The sequence below is a fragment of the Umbelopsis ramanniana genome, assembly GCF_025399195.1.
Source record: "Umbelopsis ramanniana AG unplaced genomic scaffold K450scaffold_57, whole genome shotgun sequence".
Lineage (NCBI taxonomy): Eukaryota > Fungi > Mucoromycota > Umbelopsidomycetes > Umbelopsidales > Umbelopsidaceae > Umbelopsis > Umbelopsis ramanniana.
Window position 1 is genome coordinate 42,256 of NW_026252143.1, and position 15,840 is coordinate 58,095.

General features: G+C 44.0%; 7 protein-coding genes across 7 annotated transcripts; 3 read left to right on the forward strand and 4 right to left on the reverse strand.

Annotated features, from left to right (window-relative positions):
• The first annotated feature begins 374 nt into the window (after positions 1 to 374).
• K450DRAFT_254628 (uncharacterized protein) lies at positions 375 to 1,179 on the forward strand. The gene has a single exon (XM_051591237.1). The coding sequence runs from the start codon at positions 390 to 392 to the stop codon at positions 921 to 923; it is 534 nt and encodes a 177-aa protein (XP_051441864.1). The 5' UTR covers positions 375 to 389; the 3' UTR covers positions 924 to 1,179.
• Positions 1,064 to 1,462, forward strand: K450DRAFT_254629 (uncharacterized protein). Its single transcript, XM_051591238.1, has one exon. The coding sequence runs from the start codon at positions 1,204 to 1,206 to the stop codon at positions 1,414 to 1,416; it is 213 nt and encodes a 70-aa protein (XP_051441865.1). The 5' UTR covers positions 1,064 to 1,203; the 3' UTR covers positions 1,417 to 1,462.
• K450DRAFT_254633 (uncharacterized protein) lies at positions 1,463 to 2,496 on the reverse strand. The gene has a single exon (XM_051591239.1). It carries the CDS (start codon positions 2,449 to 2,451, stop codon positions 1,510 to 1,512), a length of 942 nt encoding a protein of 313 aa, XP_051441866.1. The 5' UTR covers positions 2,452 to 2,496; the 3' UTR covers positions 1,463 to 1,509.
• A 667-nt stretch (positions 2,497 to 3,163) lies between these two features.
• Positions 3,164 to 5,141, reverse strand: K450DRAFT_254636 (uncharacterized protein). The gene is made up of 5 exons (XM_051591240.1): positions 5,032 to 5,141; positions 4,600 to 4,933; positions 4,362 to 4,495; positions 3,984 to 4,293; positions 3,164 to 3,910 (listed from the first exon to the last, which is right to left on the reverse strand). Exons 1-5 carry the CDS (start codon positions 5,057 to 5,059, stop codon positions 3,280 to 3,282), a joined length of 1,437 nt encoding a protein of 478 aa, XP_051441867.1. The 5' UTR covers positions 5,060 to 5,141; the 3' UTR covers positions 3,164 to 3,279.
• A 749-nt stretch (positions 5,142 to 5,890) lies between these two features.
• K450DRAFT_178632 (uncharacterized protein) lies at positions 5,891 to 8,698 on the reverse strand (the record flags this gene model as incomplete). Its single annotated transcript, XM_051584299.1, has 6 exons — positions 5,891 to 6,445; positions 6,516 to 7,156; positions 7,221 to 7,341; positions 7,409 to 7,651; positions 7,756 to 7,923; positions 8,003 to 8,698. Coding segments are annotated over 6 exons (2,424 nt in total), but the record flags the coding sequence as incomplete, so codon positions are not given.
• A 2,016-nt stretch (positions 8,699 to 10,714) lies between these two features.
• Positions 10,715 to 12,805, reverse strand: K450DRAFT_201643 (uncharacterized protein; the record flags this gene model as incomplete). The annotated part of the gene is made up of 7 exons (XM_051584668.1): positions 10,715 to 11,390; positions 11,476 to 12,059; positions 12,140 to 12,222; positions 12,319 to 12,361; positions 12,445 to 12,466; positions 12,553 to 12,694; positions 12,727 to 12,805. The coding sequence occupies 7 exons, from the start codon at positions 12,803 to 12,805 to the stop codon at positions 10,715 to 10,717; spliced, it is 1,629 nt and encodes a 542-aa protein (XP_051441869.1).
• Positions 12,806 to 14,505: 1,700 nt separating this feature from the next.
• K450DRAFT_302373 (uncharacterized protein) lies at positions 14,506 to 15,793 on the forward strand. Its single transcript, XM_051593772.1, has 2 exons — positions 14,506 to 15,110; positions 15,195 to 15,793. Exons 1-2 carry the CDS (start codon positions 14,569 to 14,571, stop codon positions 15,469 to 15,471), a joined length of 819 nt encoding a protein of 272 aa, XP_051441870.1. The 5' UTR covers positions 14,506 to 14,568; the 3' UTR covers positions 15,472 to 15,793.
• Positions 15,794 to 15,840: the final 47 nt, after the last annotated feature.

The following is a 15,840-nucleotide window of genomic DNA, read 5'->3' on the forward strand; positions in this document are numbered from 1 at the left end:
GACAATTGCGCGGAAGCATCACGGTATAAATCGGCCGATATGAAATTTTTGCCATGTTTTACCAAGTATTGAATCATCCTGCAGAGTTACATGATTAATGTAGATCCGTAGTTTTGGTAATAAAGGCACGATCGATCATTTGAAGTATAGACATGTAATTTTATCATGATATAATGCTGAAACATGTAGTGCTCAGTATCGAGAAGAGTAGAATTATTATTCCTTTAGCCATTGTATAATTTCCTGGTCTTTGAAGAGAAAGGAAATTTTTATCGATTAATGGACCTGTTCATGCAAGGACGTCGTAATTTTCCAGCATAAATATTCTCCACCAAAAAAATAAAGAGCTATAAAAGACTTTTTGCTTTTCTAGAGAAAAATCTCTTATAATGTCTCGTCTGCGCCAGCTATCAATGAACGTACACAAACTTTTAGCAACACCAACAGATCTGAAGAAGGAGTCAGTCGAGAAGGTCTCGGCTGCCCTCAACCCTTTGATAGCAGACACTTTCGCGTTGTATGTCAAGACCAAAAACTACCACTGGCATGTCGCAAGCAGCCACTTTAGGGACTACCATCTGCTGTTAGATGATCAAGCCGAAAGCATCTACAGTAGCATTGACCCTCTCGCTGAGCGAGTCCGACGCATTGGAGGAACCACTATTCGTAGCATATCACATATTTCCAGCTTACAGAAAGTCATCAAGGACGATAACGAAGATTTTGTTGAGCCGGAAAAGATGATCACTCACCTTATTGCCGATAACCTCAATCTTCTCAAGGAACAACGCAGCGCTCATGGTATTTGTGATAGCAACGGCGACTGTGCTACTACCAGCATTTTGGAAGATCATATTGATGAGTGTGAAAAGCGTATTTGGTTCTTGAACTCTGTTCATGCTGGAGGTTCTCATATGAAATAAAATTTGTGCACTCACCATGATTTTGAGAGCTTTTAATCACCAGTCAACAAAGCGAGCATAACATCGTTCATTTGTCATTTTTATTTTTTATTATGGTTTCTGCGGAATTTTATAAATGATAAATAGAATTAAAATTCTAGAAATGTGAAAGCTAACTTCTTCGCTGTACTCGTCACCAGCAATACGGGAAAATGATTCATATAGCTACCGTGTGCGGCTAACGAAGTATACCTGCCAAATGTGAAACCAAACATGGGCATAATTCTACCCGACTCCTTTCATGCACGTAGTATGCATGCATTATTTTAAAAGGGTCAAACAGAATGACGCAGACCGAAATTCATCCGATCGCCTGGTTCTCTCATGGATATCAGCATCTTCCAGAGAAGTGAACTATGAAAGAAGTTTCATTCACTGGCTTTTGTCCAACGTACTTTGGGTACAATTTATTTGTGTGGAATACGTTCCATTTTTCATCTATAGTAACAGCTAATTACATGAGGGCTTACTTCATACCGTGCACACATCATCTTCATAATTTTGCACTTGCCTACAGTATGCTTTATGGCAATATTAACAATGGGCTTCAGAGAGCGCGAATATGCTGGCAAGCCTGAGCGACAGCGCCTCTGGCAGCTGGTGTATCGCTAATGGCGTTCAGCAATACAAAGTCATGGATAGTGCCGAGATATCTGGTAGCAGTGACGCGAACACCAGCCTTAGCCAATTGTCTTCCAAACTCTTCACCTTCATCTCTAAGAACATCGTTCTCGGCAGTCATAATCAGAGCGGTAGGAAGACCTCTCAATTGTTCGGTGGTAGCGAAAGAAGGAGAAGCGATGTGGTTTGACCTTTGCTCGTCATTGAGGGCATAGGCATCCCAGAACCATTTCATCATGCCTCCGGTCAGATATGGACCATCGTGATATAGTTTGTAAGATTCAGTGTTCATTCTGCTATCGACAGCGGGGTAGAACATGACTTGGAGAGCAACGGCGGGGCCACTACGCTCTTTGGCCAAGAGACAAAGAGCAGCGGTCATGTTTCCACCAACACTATCGCCAGCAACGACCAACTTCGAAGCGTCCACCTTTAAAGAAGACGCGTTTTTGGCAACGTATTCGAGTACAGCATAACCTTGTTCGGGAGCGACGGGAAAGGAGCTCTCGGGAGAACGATTGTATTCAACGAAGAAGAGGGCGGCGTTAGCTCCAATAGACAAGCTTCTAATGTGACGATCAAAGACATTTCTGTCACCAAGGATCCAACCACCACCATGCATGTAGACGATAGGAGTGAGGGTGCCGGAAGCGCCTTCTGGGCGAACGATCTTGACCAAAACCTCCCCAGTGGGACCTACTGGGAAGGTAGTCTCCTCAACAGCGGCGGGTATGTTGTATTGAATGGAACTTTGAGCACCAGACAAAAAGTTACGGGCATCCGTAGGGGTCAATGTTTCCATAGGTTTTCCTCCCTTGAGGGAATCAACAAACTGGGCGGTGTGAGGTTCCAAGGCTGGCTTTGACATTTTTTCGATTTGGATGTGGGGGAATGCTGTGGGATGGTTGTCCTATTTATACCCAACCGACTGATACGAAATGCCGTTAAATACAAGGGGGTTGGAGGATTTGCATTTTGTATACCAAAACTGTGAAACAACCATCAAATCAACATGGGCTGATCGAAGATGGACTGAGCCCCAGACTTAACGAGTCAATAGCAGAAACCGTTGATCGCATGGAGTTGTTATTTTTACATATGTTCTGAACGTGTTTTGCACATTGCTTCGCGTGTTTTCCATGAACGTATTTTTTTTTTGATGCCAATGGACGACCCGAGGAGACGTTTAAAGTTCTCACTTCCTTGATTAGGTAATTTTGTTCCGAAGTAGATTTGATCAGATATCTTTGTAGAAGAAAGCAAATTGTAGCAACTGAAAGGTAAACGAAGTTCAATATAAACTGAGAAACCGATACAATCCGATGTGCCCATTTGTGATTTAGCCTGGATGATCAAGTTTCAACAAGCTCTTACTTTGGTGAAACTGGGTATTGGCGTGATGTCCATGTTTGTGTGATCAAAATCGTACGAGAATGTTACAATCATGCACAACGTTGCTATTGCTGCCGTTAGTCAGCTGCGCGATTGTTATTGCTGGAATTTCAGCGTCCGCAAAACGTGCGCAACATAGCAAGAACAGGAAAAGGTTCAAGCCGATGTTTATCAATCCAATTAACGATGGGGCTTACTACTTTTTTAAGTTGTTAGATTTATTTTTTTTAAAAAACTTTTTTAAGGGTTGTTACTATCTTTGATTTCAATCGTTAAGGTGTCTTGTGTATATGTGCAGAGACTTCTACGCAGTAGCGGATGCTTGTGCGGCCTCAAGGGACTTCTTGAAGGTGGCCATACGAGACTCAAGCTCGGGTCTAAAGTGTCTGATAAGACCTTGAACTGGCCAGGCAGCAGCATCACCAAGGGCACAGATAGTGTGACCTTCGATCTGCTTTGAGATTTCCCAGATCTGGTCAATTTCTTCAGGCTTTCCTCGGCCTTCCTCAAATCGGTTCATCATGGTTTCCAACCATCTGGAACCTTCGCGGCAGGGTGTACATTGACCGCATGACTCGTGGCGGTAGAAAGCTGAGAAACGTGAGATAGCTCGGACGATGTCAGTGGTCTTGTCCATGACAATGACAGCTGCGGTACCGAGACCAGAGTTAACATCACGAAGAGCATCGAAATCCATCAAAACGTCGTCACAAATGTTCTTGGGAAGGACGGGAACGGAGCAACCACCGGGAATGATACCGAGCAAGTTATCCCAACCACCACGGACACCACCGCAGTGCTTATCAATCAACTCTCGTAGTGGGATAGACATTTCCTCTTCGACTGTGCATGGGTTATTAACGTGACCAGAAATACAGAAGAGCTTAGTACCCTGGTTTCTAGCGCGACCGAAGCCAGCGAACCAGCTGCCACCACTGTTAAAAATAAAAAGCCATAGTAAGAAATGGGACATAGTGAACTTGATGCAAGATGGCGTCGTTTTCTTACCGTCTCAAGATGGTGGGAGCGACAGCAACAGTCTCGACGTTGGTAACAGTGGATGGGCATCCGAAAAGACCGACATCAGCAGGGAACGGGGGCTTCAGTCTTGGCTTACCCTGCTTGCCTTCGAGTGATTCAATCAAAGAGGTTTCCTCACCGCAAATGTAGGCACCAGCACCACGATGAACATAGACATCAAAGTCATAGCCTGATCCACAAGCGTTCTTTCCAATGAGGCCAGCAGCATAGGCTTCATTAATAGCCTCCTGGACGTTTGAAGCCTCATTGTAGAATTCACCACGAATGTATATATAAGCTGGTTATAGGTAAATCGTCAGTTTTCTGTATGATTGCAGGGTGATTCTAAGTGGGTTGACAGCTTACCGGCATTGGCATGCATAGCACGTCCAGCCACCAAACAACCTTCAATGAGCTTGTGGGGATCGCCTCTGAGAATTTCACGATCCTTGCAGGTACCAGGTTCACCTTCGTCAGCATTGATAACGAGATAACGGGGGCTAAGTAAGGCAAGAAGTGATATAAAAAAAAAGAGACGAATTCATTAGTGAAAGCAGAGGAACGTATAGAACAAATTTTTTATCGTGTTCATTGAATGACTTACCGTCCGTCTAAAGGCTTGTTCATGAAACTCCACTTAAGACCAGTGGGGAAACCAGCACCACCACGACCACGCAAACCGGATTCCTTCATTTCCTTAAGAATCCATTCGTGACCCTTGAGCAAGATTTCCTTTGTCTTGTGCCAATCACCACGCTTCATGGCGCCCTTCAAACGGAAGTCGTGCTTGGAGTAGACGTTGGTGAAAATACGGTCGTCATCAGACAAGCTACCGAACGAGGTTCTGCCATTGATGGGATTAGCGTTAGGATCGGCTTGAGTAGCATAAGAGCGAGTTACTGTAGGAACAACATTAAGATTGTTCACGAGAGCTGAGGCTGATGAATTGCAACATTTTTTTGTTTAGTGAATTTCACATTTATACGGAAAAGCCTATAAAACGGCTTGAGGATCGACCATTGATGCAGATGCATACCTCGCTTAGCGGCGATTGTCCTCAACATTGTTCAGCAACAAGAGTAGGGAGATCGATATAAAAACTTGAAGGTGAGAGGGGAGTTGCGTTAAACGGTGAATCTCGAAAACCTCAAGTGTTAAGGTTCGCTGCCTGCAAAACAACATCCAAAAATGCTGACGTCACGCTATCCCTCTGTCGCCTAACCCAGCCAGCCAGCCAGCCAGCCAGCGGGACTCAGATCGCGACCGCACAAAAAGTCATCAAGATCGAGCTGTCTTGCATGTTTATACGCTATAGAATAAAGCTATCAGCGGCATAATTCACAAAAAGTGCGATTGGGTAGTATTATTGGAACTGCTTGTCTCTAGGATGCCAAAAGAACAAGTAAAACCGGCAAGCAGAAGCCAAAATTGACGACTCCTGCAATTACAGCTGCTATTCAGCTTGGATCACCTCACTATTGCCAGCAATGACTTATATTTTCTCTACAGGGATACCAACTTTTTATATGCTATTAAAATAAATGATTTATCTTTTCACTGTTATTACATGTTTAATATCGTCCACTTTGCCTGTTCCTATCAAATGCAGTGATAACATCTTGAAGCGATACATCCGAATCATTGTTACGCGATGGGGGAGGATATGGTAAGGGAGGGAGTGGGTGGGATGTGGAGGACTCTGGTCCAAAGGAACCTTGGTTAAGATTGGATCGCGATGAGTTGCTGATAGGAGGTGGTGGATTTTCGAACGATCGATTGGCGTATGAACTGTAAGGTCTATTAAAGCTAGATGTGGATTGCATTTCATATTGACTATTTCGGAATCGCTATCAGGTAATGTTATGTCAGTCATCATTGTCAACTTCTTTACATGACTACTTCAACCTCCAGCTTACCTCTTCTATATTAGGTGTAGATAGACGATGTGCTATAGGAGCTTGTGGAGAGACTGTTGTTGCGGTGAGATACGGAGATCCGCCACCAGGCTGAGGTTGTGAATATCGAGGTCCTGTAGCTACCGGTCCCTGGCGTGGACTCGGTGGCGCATTGACAATGGAAGATGGCCGATAGCTTATGGGACTAGTAAGCATACTTCGGGAAGCGGTACCAAACATCCTTCGATCACCATAGGCATCTTGAATCACACCCTTATTATCAAGGCCAGGAATTGGGCTAATTGTAGGCGTGATGAGACTGTTACGATGAGGTCCATGTATACCAATCTTTCTTCTACCAAGTCTTTCTCGTTCCCAGTCTTCCCACTTCTTCATGGTGATTTGTGAGGAATCAAATTCACCATCAGCAACACCATGTCTTTCCTTCTTTTCTCCAGCCACTTTGCGAGTTTGACCCCAAGTGAAGTCATCAAAATGCCAGAACGAGTAAACTGGAAGTACAAAATTCCAAATGGGAAGGGCGAAAAGATATATCTAAAAAAGGGTGTGTGTGAGTACATTGGCTAATTAAATACTTCCCAATCAAACAGCCATCTACACTTACCACCATCCAGCCAATGTAGACCACCTTGCGTGTAGTAATGACAATAAGCAGTGCTGGTAAACCAAGAATAGCTGCAAGCAAGAAGAGAGCTTGGAATTGAGGATTTTTGTAGTTGACACAGGTGATGACGATGAGATAGATAGTGAAACAGATAGCAGCCGGCAACACAATGGTACCAATCAAATCAATGGTTACGACAAACTGCATGGATAAGCAAGCGATACCACAAAGATCAGAAACCAGAACCAGCTCCATAAGGTTATGCACAGTTGAATTAATCCATCGGCGGCGTTGTGAGAGTAACACTGAGAAAGTATTTGGAACCACAGTCTTGCATTTAGCCTGAGGAACGAACATCATTTGTCTCTTGGGGAATGTACGTAGCATCAGTGTGGATAAGAAACGATCTTCTCCAAGCAACAAAAGGTTTTTGGCATGCAGTGTGGTGACTACATTTTGGTTATACTCGAGCACAATATCAGGATTAGCCAAAATTGGCACCCATGCACCATTCTTGGGAGCCTTGATACGGTACATGCAGAAGCAACCAGGTAAACAAGTAACACCACCGAATGCCGATTCGAAAGCCTTGGAATAATGATGGGATATGTAGTATTCAAAAACTTGAATAGCAGTGACCCCTAGAAAAACAAGAGTCAGATCATTGCCTGTAGTGGCATGACTTGAATGGTCTATTTTACTTACAAGATTCGCGCTTATTGGCAATTCTAGTCTCGCCACAAAGTCCCATGATAGTAATATCGTTCACCATAGCCGCTACCATGTAAGTGAGAGACTTTGGCATAACCTTTGTGTCGGCATCCACCTAAGTTATAAGACAATGTGAGTCAAAGTGTGAACTATTGTAGACGATGATGTAGATAAATGCATACCATCAGTACGAGTTCGAATTTGTCAGGAGTTACTCCACGAGTTAGCCAGGTCATTTTCCAAAAGATCTCATAGTCGAGCTCAGTTAGACGGTCGTTAAACAGCACTCGTTGCAAGAAAGACATCAAGATGAGTTGAGAGTCACGCTTGCCACGGTTACCAGCTTTACGACTTGTTTTTTGTTCAGCTGTTGTTCCGCACTTAACGATGAGAATCACAGGGACCTTCTTGTAATGACCAGCATACTGTAATAAAAAAAATTGATACGAAGCAATCGTTAATATGAGTATAACATGGTTTTTATGAAAATTCGTGAGGAAAGGACCATGCCATGTCCTCAAATACATACTACTTGAGCAGCATTCAACTGCTTTTCACCGTCTGCAATGGCGATATAGCTACAGGGCTTTGGCTCCTCCATACTTGGCTCCAAATCTAGCATATCGATACAAATTTGTGGTGTAGACTTTTTGTTTCCAGATCCAGTGATTATTCCATCTGCGATGATGAAAAAGATCTAGAGAGAAGAAACCAAGGTATGTTAAATATAAAGTTTATGGGAAATAAGATGCGAAAAAGTGTCGTCTTTGTCTTACCTTGTGCTTGCGCGAGTACGTAGTTGAGGCCAAGGAATCCAATGTGGTCTTCAGTGAGCTATGGCCTTCTGAATAACAAGTGACAAGCATGATAGTATGCAAGCGAGTATCCACTATCTCAGAAGAAGAGCCTTTTGGAGTCGGAGTCGGCCTGGGCTTTGGGGAGTCCATAGGTTTAGTAAGCGATGCAGACGAAGATGAGTCTGCCCTAATGGTCGATGAGTCTCCCCTAACGGACAATGCATTGAGCGATGAAGAACTGTTTGACGGCGCCGGGTAGTTGGACGACAAAGCGTATCGATTTTCTGGTGGAGGACGGTGTTGATTAGGATCGGCGTTACCACCTGCAACAGATCGCCATGCGAGAACGCCTCCAGACCGACCACCAGGTTTAGTCAATCTTCCGGCAATAAACCACTGAAACACTACAGCCATGGTGAAGCGAACGACAATCAAGCAAATAATGACAGCAAGCATAACGTCGACAATGATATCGTCGGCTATGCATCCCATGGTGTCGCTTGAAATGACGCCGGCGGCATATCTAGCTGTTAAACATGCCCTTGCCGTATTCGCCTCGCCCACTGCTGACATCAAATAGGACGCATCTTGGCCCCTCAAATTTCGCAAAAGTGTATCTGTTTGATTTCCAAAGAAATGGGTATTTTGATTGAGGTATGCGGAAATGTTGAGCACTAAAAAGCAGGTAAACACGTTTAGCCTTTTCAAGTTTGTGGAGGAGAATGAAGTTTAGTCAATCCAATACAAACCAGAGTCACCCAAAACGATGAGGGAAGGTGGATTCTTGTAGTTTAGCTGCAGACCGTCTGGGTGCAGATCCATCCAGTCATAACTGAGTAGGTTGTCGGACTGATAGAACTTCTGAAGCGCAGAGTAGGGAATACATTGGTTGTTACTAGTTGACAATCCGCCACCTCCTACAATAAAGTAGATTTGCAGTTAGTTAGCATAGCAAGTTAATTAAAAAGGAGGCCATACTTTTATTATTACTCCTTCTTGCAAGTCCAATTACCGAGCACTTACCATATGGGTCGGCAACATGACAGTTACCTATGGTACTAGCATTACCAGACTTGCCAGCATCGTACCTGTTACATACTGAAGAACCGTCGGCATCGAAAAGGGGGCTAAAGTCTTCGCCTTGATAGTCACCATTAATGGTAATGTTATATTTGGATTTCAGGAAATCCTGTATGACGGAGTATGGGTATAAGGTGCCGTAAACCGAGATATCTTGTCTATAGTACTTTTCCCGGGTTTGAGTCGTTTCATTGAAGTAGGAATATGAATTTGTAACACGCTGCTGGGGACACAACGCAAGTCGCATACCAAACGTTAAGAAAGCCAAGCAAAGACAGCAGAAAAGGATGATATATACGAGGGTAAGCTTTTCACGCCATGCCTGGCGCACCAATGGGTCCTTCTTTCTCAAACATGTCTTGAGACACCAGTTGGGACAGCAGCATGTCAAGACTTGAGCTGTAATCGCCCACCATGTCAACTTCACTTTCGCTTTGGGCGGTTTTCGTTTTGAACTAGCTCGGCGATTGAGTTCTTTGCGTTGTGCCTGCAGTCGACCATCCTGTGGCGGCCCCTGTTGTTGGCTGACACTCGTTTTTCTGACTCGATTTTCAGAGGGATAGCCCCTAATTCTGTTTCTCATTTTTTGATCTACTCTCTGCTGCTGTACCTGAGGATCCACTGGAGGTCCAGCTACAGGAGGTATAATGATCTCAGAGTTCTCTCGCGACCTGACCATACCAGGCCTCGGCCGTTGTCGCTCTGGACGAGTCAGTGATCGCTGACGATTGACAGACGACTGTCTATAGCGATTTGCTGCTGAAGGGGGAGTGGGATTGCCACGATGTGGTGAATATCTCGAGGGTTGTCGAGGAAGGGGGGCTCCATGATGCGGTGGTTGAACGGGCGGAGCCTGTGCCTGAAAGTCACTTTGACTTTGTCTGGTAGGGGTTGACTGAGACCATCGCGATGGAGATGGACCTTGTGATGCCATTGCTGAGAAAGAAAGCGACTACAATCTCGAGCAAGAAGAAAAAAGAGAGGAAAAGAGGGATCCACAAAAAAATAAAATATACTGTGTGTGAGTATGAGGTTCGGTCGAGTAAGTGAAATTTTTACGCTCAAGGTAGTTGGATGAAGTTTGCCTTTCTGGGAGCATACAAATGAATAACAACAGCAAACTGCCCTTTTAGTCGGCAGCTTTATGACTTTGCAATGATCTTCTTTCTTATTTTACTTCATTAGAAATTACGAATAGCAATTCCGGTGTTCCGTCATCGTAAGGTGTGTCCAAACTTGTGTAGGTTACTCAAACAATTGGTGATCCCAACGCTAATAATAATCAGGTCCTGGGCAAAAAATAAAAAATTCGGGGTCTGTGCTACGGCTCCGTTATGCGATTTGGCCATCCTTTTCATGGAACCAACCCCCCCCCCAATCCACCCACTTTCACACCCAGTTTTCCAATAACGACGTCAGACCCTTTGCTATAAGGTTAGACATGGTTTGGCGAGTCAAGCATATGTTGATGTGCGGGTAAAAGGGAATTCTTTTTATTTAAAAAAAAAAGGATGAAGGAATATACATCTGCGTACGGCGGTATATATATTCAACCATTGAGGCTATGCGTTGAGATGAACAAGATTTGAGAGAGAAGCAACGACAGGCTATTTACGGGGTAATCAAGATGCGAAGAGTGTTTGTATTTCCAAGACCTCCCTTCCAGCCTTGAACAGCAACAACAGGGTCTCCGCTCTTCAAAAGTCCATACTTGATAGCTTGTTCCATGCCCCATGAAAGACGTTGGTCAACGTCCTCTTGCCATGGTGCAGTCTCAGCAGGACTCAAATAAGGTGTGTTAGACACGGCAGATCTGGCAGCGCTGGCAGAGGAAGGCTTAGGATACAAGAAGGGGAAACATCCGCGATACAAGTGAACTTGACGAGCGGTCTGTGGGTTACGCGTGATGGTAATGATGGGGACTCTAGGTCGGTATTTGGAAACCAAACGAGATGTATTTCCACTGGTGGTCAAGACGATAATGGCTCCAGCATTTTGTTCATGAGCAGCGCTGACAGCCGATGATGCCACTGTTTCAGTTGTCTCGGTGGGACGGGGTGTAAGGGCTCTCAATTCATCGAACAGTGGCGGGTAACACAGGACAGATTCGGCAAGAACACAGGTGGTGTGCATGGTTTTCACCGCCTCAATAGGATAGTTGCCTTTGGCTGTTTCGCCAGACAACATGACACAGTCTGCTCCATCCAAAATGGCGTTAGCGACGTCAGACACTTCTGCACGGGTCGGGCGAGGGTTATAGGTCATGGACTCAAGCATTTGCGTGGCACTGAACGAGTCACGTGAAATGGGTTAGTCAATTGGCCCTTTTATATTTCATGGTTCTATATATTTCCCATGCTAATAAAACTTACCAGATGACTGGCTTTCCAGCAAGATTACACTTTGCGATCATCATCTTTTGTGCAATGAAAACTCTTTCGCATGGGATCTCAATACCCATATCACCACGAGCAATCATGACGCCATCTGTCTCGCCAAGAATTTCATCAAAGTTTTGAACACCTTGGTGATTTTCGATTTTGGCGATGATCTTGATATTGCGACCTTCGTTACCGAGAACCTCACGGATGTCAAGAATGTCTTGACCACGTCGAATGAAAGAGGCAAAGACCATGTCCACACCGTTCTTCACACCAAATCGTAAGTCAGACTTGTCCTTTTCAGAAAGGGCAGGGAGATCGACGGCTGTACGGGGCAAGTTGACACCCTTCTTGGAGCATAGTTTACCATTGTTGATAGCACGGACCTTCAACGCGTTCTCTTGAACTTCAAGCACCTCAAATGACAAGACACCGTCGTCAACGTAGACGATCTTTCCCACCTCAATCACCTTGGTGATGTTCTTGTAGTCAACATACATGACCTTATCATCACAGCTGTCAAAGTATTGGTCATCGGTGCTCAAGAGCATTTCGTGACCAGCCTTGATAGGAATCTGAAACGCGGGGAAACTCTATCAGTATCGAAAAACGCCAGACAAGTTGGTGAACCCCATCTCATCAGCATTGTACTCACTTCAATGTCATCCTTCATATTGCCAGTTCTAATCTCAGGTCCCTTAGTATCCAAGGCAATAGCGATAGGGCGGCCAGGATAGACTGTGCGGGGGTGAAACAGAACGGAGTTTGAAAGGGTGTGATTTCATTAGCACTGGGAGCTCAACGGAGCCAAACAGAAACTAGAATGCAACTCACGTTCGACGCTCTTGCGCGTGTTATCGATGACAGATTGGTGATACTGTAGAGAAAAAAAAAAAGAGAAAATGATAATCAGATAGGGTGAATATCAGACGAGTCTCCACTTGACGCTCATATGCTCACTTCATAAGAACCATGAGAGAAGCTACAAAGAATAGTCAAAGGTGTGGCGTAAGAATTTATGAAATATGGGACATGAATGAGTTTGGCGAAATGCAGGCTCTAACTTACTTCATGCGAACAATGTTGAGGCCAGCATTGCGCAATTGCGTGATCATTTCAACGCTGTTGGTTTTGGGACCTATGAAGTAGACCGCAGACGTCAAAACACGTTGTTCCGGCGACTTGGTACTATTTGCGTTGGTGGCAAAGACTTACCAATAGTGCAAATAATGGAGGATTTACGTCCAGCAGTGGGCTCAACATCAACGTCCATCTGGGAAATCCAGTGGAGGTTGGAAGTTATGGTAGATTCACTGGCCATTGGTAGTAGTTCGAGCAATACAGAAGTAAGAAAGGGATCAAGGGCCAAAAGGAAAAAAATGGGTGCGTTTTCAGGCCAATCAGATTCCGCGGTAAAAGCGGGCAAAGCGCTTGGGGTTGAGCAAAACCCTACTTTTTTTTCTCAGCGATATCAGTGATTGGCCCCAACAAACCGAACTGTCCATGGTTGGCTGATGGTGCGGATTGTGACACACTTTGCCACGTCCATCACAAAGGTACCAATCTATTCTTAAAAAAAACCACATTTTATAGGATCTTGGTTTATCTAAACGGTCTGTTGAAGAAAGAGCCTTTACACCGTCGATTGCATTATAGCTGAGATACGGAGTTTCAACATCGTAGCTAGGGCTGGGTATTTGCCGAGAGTGTGCGACCGATATTCTCGCATCATGTCCTTTTGAAGCAATCATCGATCTCTTTCTTGATATTGATCGATAGAGTTTTTTTCTAGTCATATCCTATTTCTACTACCAAACAGAGGGAATTTGGGGGTTTATTCTTTCATAATCAAAGATGTGCGGATCTATAAGGTGAATGTAGGTCAGTTGAAAAACAATAATAGTAAACAACAAGATGTTGCAGTTCACGGTTCAACCGAGAGCTCGCGTATTATATGCTCTCGGCTGGACCGGTTTGGGTTGCACTCGCTTTAACTCAAAAAGGTTGGAAGGGGGCCATGAAATTTGTTGTGTATGGGTTTGGAGGGCCAATTGCATTGATTGTGGATGTATCTTTTTGGGTATGTGGACGGAAAAGCCCGTTTGCGTACACATCCAGACATGGGAACTGGCTGCAGCCAAAGATTGCGCCTCGATGATTCGCTTGGTTTCTCCTTTAACAAAATTCCATTGTAGAGTAAAGGAGGCTCGTGCACGGCTCTCATCAAGAGGTGATCTTCATTTTCTTAATTGTGACCGTAATATATTGGTGAAAACGTTTTACACACCGGTTTATAATAATGTATGCTTTTGTGCATACAGTTCTTGACATGTCACCGGGCTGCCCACCATGTGAAACGATATCTCTTTATTGAATACGAACACGGGTTTTTTATTAAGGTAATAGTGCTTAAAGTTCCATGATGGGAAAAGAGGGAGTCTATGGGGGGTAAGCACCAGCCTTTTTTTGTGAGTGACGACGTTGAACTCGTCAGCAGAACCACAAAAGTCACCGGTATCTAAGAGCCCATGGATAACAGTACACGTGCCTTTACATGGGCACCGGTGGTACCTTCATAGTAGTTTGCATCAAATCGTTGGCGATCTGAATATCTGCTCTCCATTCTTGGAGATGCCGTGGTGGGCAGAATGTTCCCCCCGCCTCGGTCACTGTAAAATATACACTGGGTGGGGGGACGATGCAGCTATTACTGCGATATTTGACAACAATCTTCCAATTTTTTGTAATTTTAGAACTGCGTGAGCAAGTCTTGACTAGAATACAGAAATGTTGTTCATTTTTGGGCTATCTTACAAGAGATTGCTTATATTTTATAAAGTGAAAAGCTTAAAAATAAAGAATGATATGTTATTCGCACTACGCACGGATCGCATTTGGAGGTGGCATGGGGGGATGTTTTGTGAAAAGCAAAGTAAGGAAAACAACAGAGTCACACGGCATAGAGACGGGTATCTTTATAATGAAGCTTGTAAAAATAAAATATTCTCACTACCTCCTTCAAAGTCTTCATACCTTTTTTATTTTATTTTGTTCTTTCTTTCTTCTTCTTCTCTTCCCCTTACAATGGCTCTTAGTAACAAGGCTAGCAATGGTTCGGCTGCCAATCCACCGAGATTGACGCACCCTACCAAGTATCACCTTCAAATGCAGCAGCAGCGGTTGACCCGAGATAACAGCCATGACCTCGACCAACAACAATTTGTCATTGACCCACTTGCCTTTCAACCTCATATATTCTTTCCAGCACAAAAGACGTCGCCCCATCTTTCTGACATGGATTACACCGATTTACCCGATAATCTTTATGCCGATTCTCCCACCAGCAACTCTCTCGTGCAAGACGACTTGTTGTACGATGACCTCAGTACTCCGCCTATGGACATGAAGCGATCGTTCAATCCGCATTATCCAATGTACATACAGTCCCCTCCAAACGACAAGGGTTTCGCCATGAGTGCCCCTGCCAACATTGGTGGATTTAATGGGGATCAGTATAGTAGCATCCATTCTACTACCAGCTCATCTCTCAAGTATCCCCAAACACCCACTATCGGGGAGGAAGGTGATGGAGGTAGTTACGAAGATGACTACGCCACCCAAGCAAAGTAAGTTGTGCCAAATTTTCAATATTGCTAAGCCGTTCGCTGTACTGGATATGGAAACTAATCACAATAAACATGGTTATGTAGTCTGCAGGCAGTAATGGAGAAGAGACGACGTCGGCGAGAATCACATAATTTAGTTGAACGAAGAAGAAGAGATAATATCAATGAACGAATTCAGGAACTTGGCCTACTTCTGCCCGATACCACTCTGGATGGTGCTAACAAGCCCAACAAGGGTCAAATTCTTAGAAAGAGTGTGGAGCAGATCAAATTACTGCAAAATGAAGTGAATATGTATCAGAGCAAAGTGCAAGAGCTTGAATCCTTACTGGAGAGATATAAGATTACCCAACAATCATGATGTGGGCAATCTCCATGTAAAAAATCAAGAAAATGAACCTACTCTTTTCTTTCAAATCTCTCTACATACATTTCTCATATAACGCTTTACCCCCTTTTCTCTACCTTACATATAACCTCTTTTTCTTTTGGCGGTCAACTACACAAAATACTTCATTGCATTATTTCCTGCTTTTATTCTCTTTATTCCTTACATTCAGTGTGTACCATTCAATTTTGTCCTATCCCAGTTTTTTTTTATCTATCGCTATTGTTGATCATTTTCCTGTTACATACCTTTTTGTTTTAATTTCAATCGATTAAAGTTACCGATCATATCCTGTATTGTATCACCTTTGCCCAGTGGCGGAGTCGTTATCCGGCCAATCAT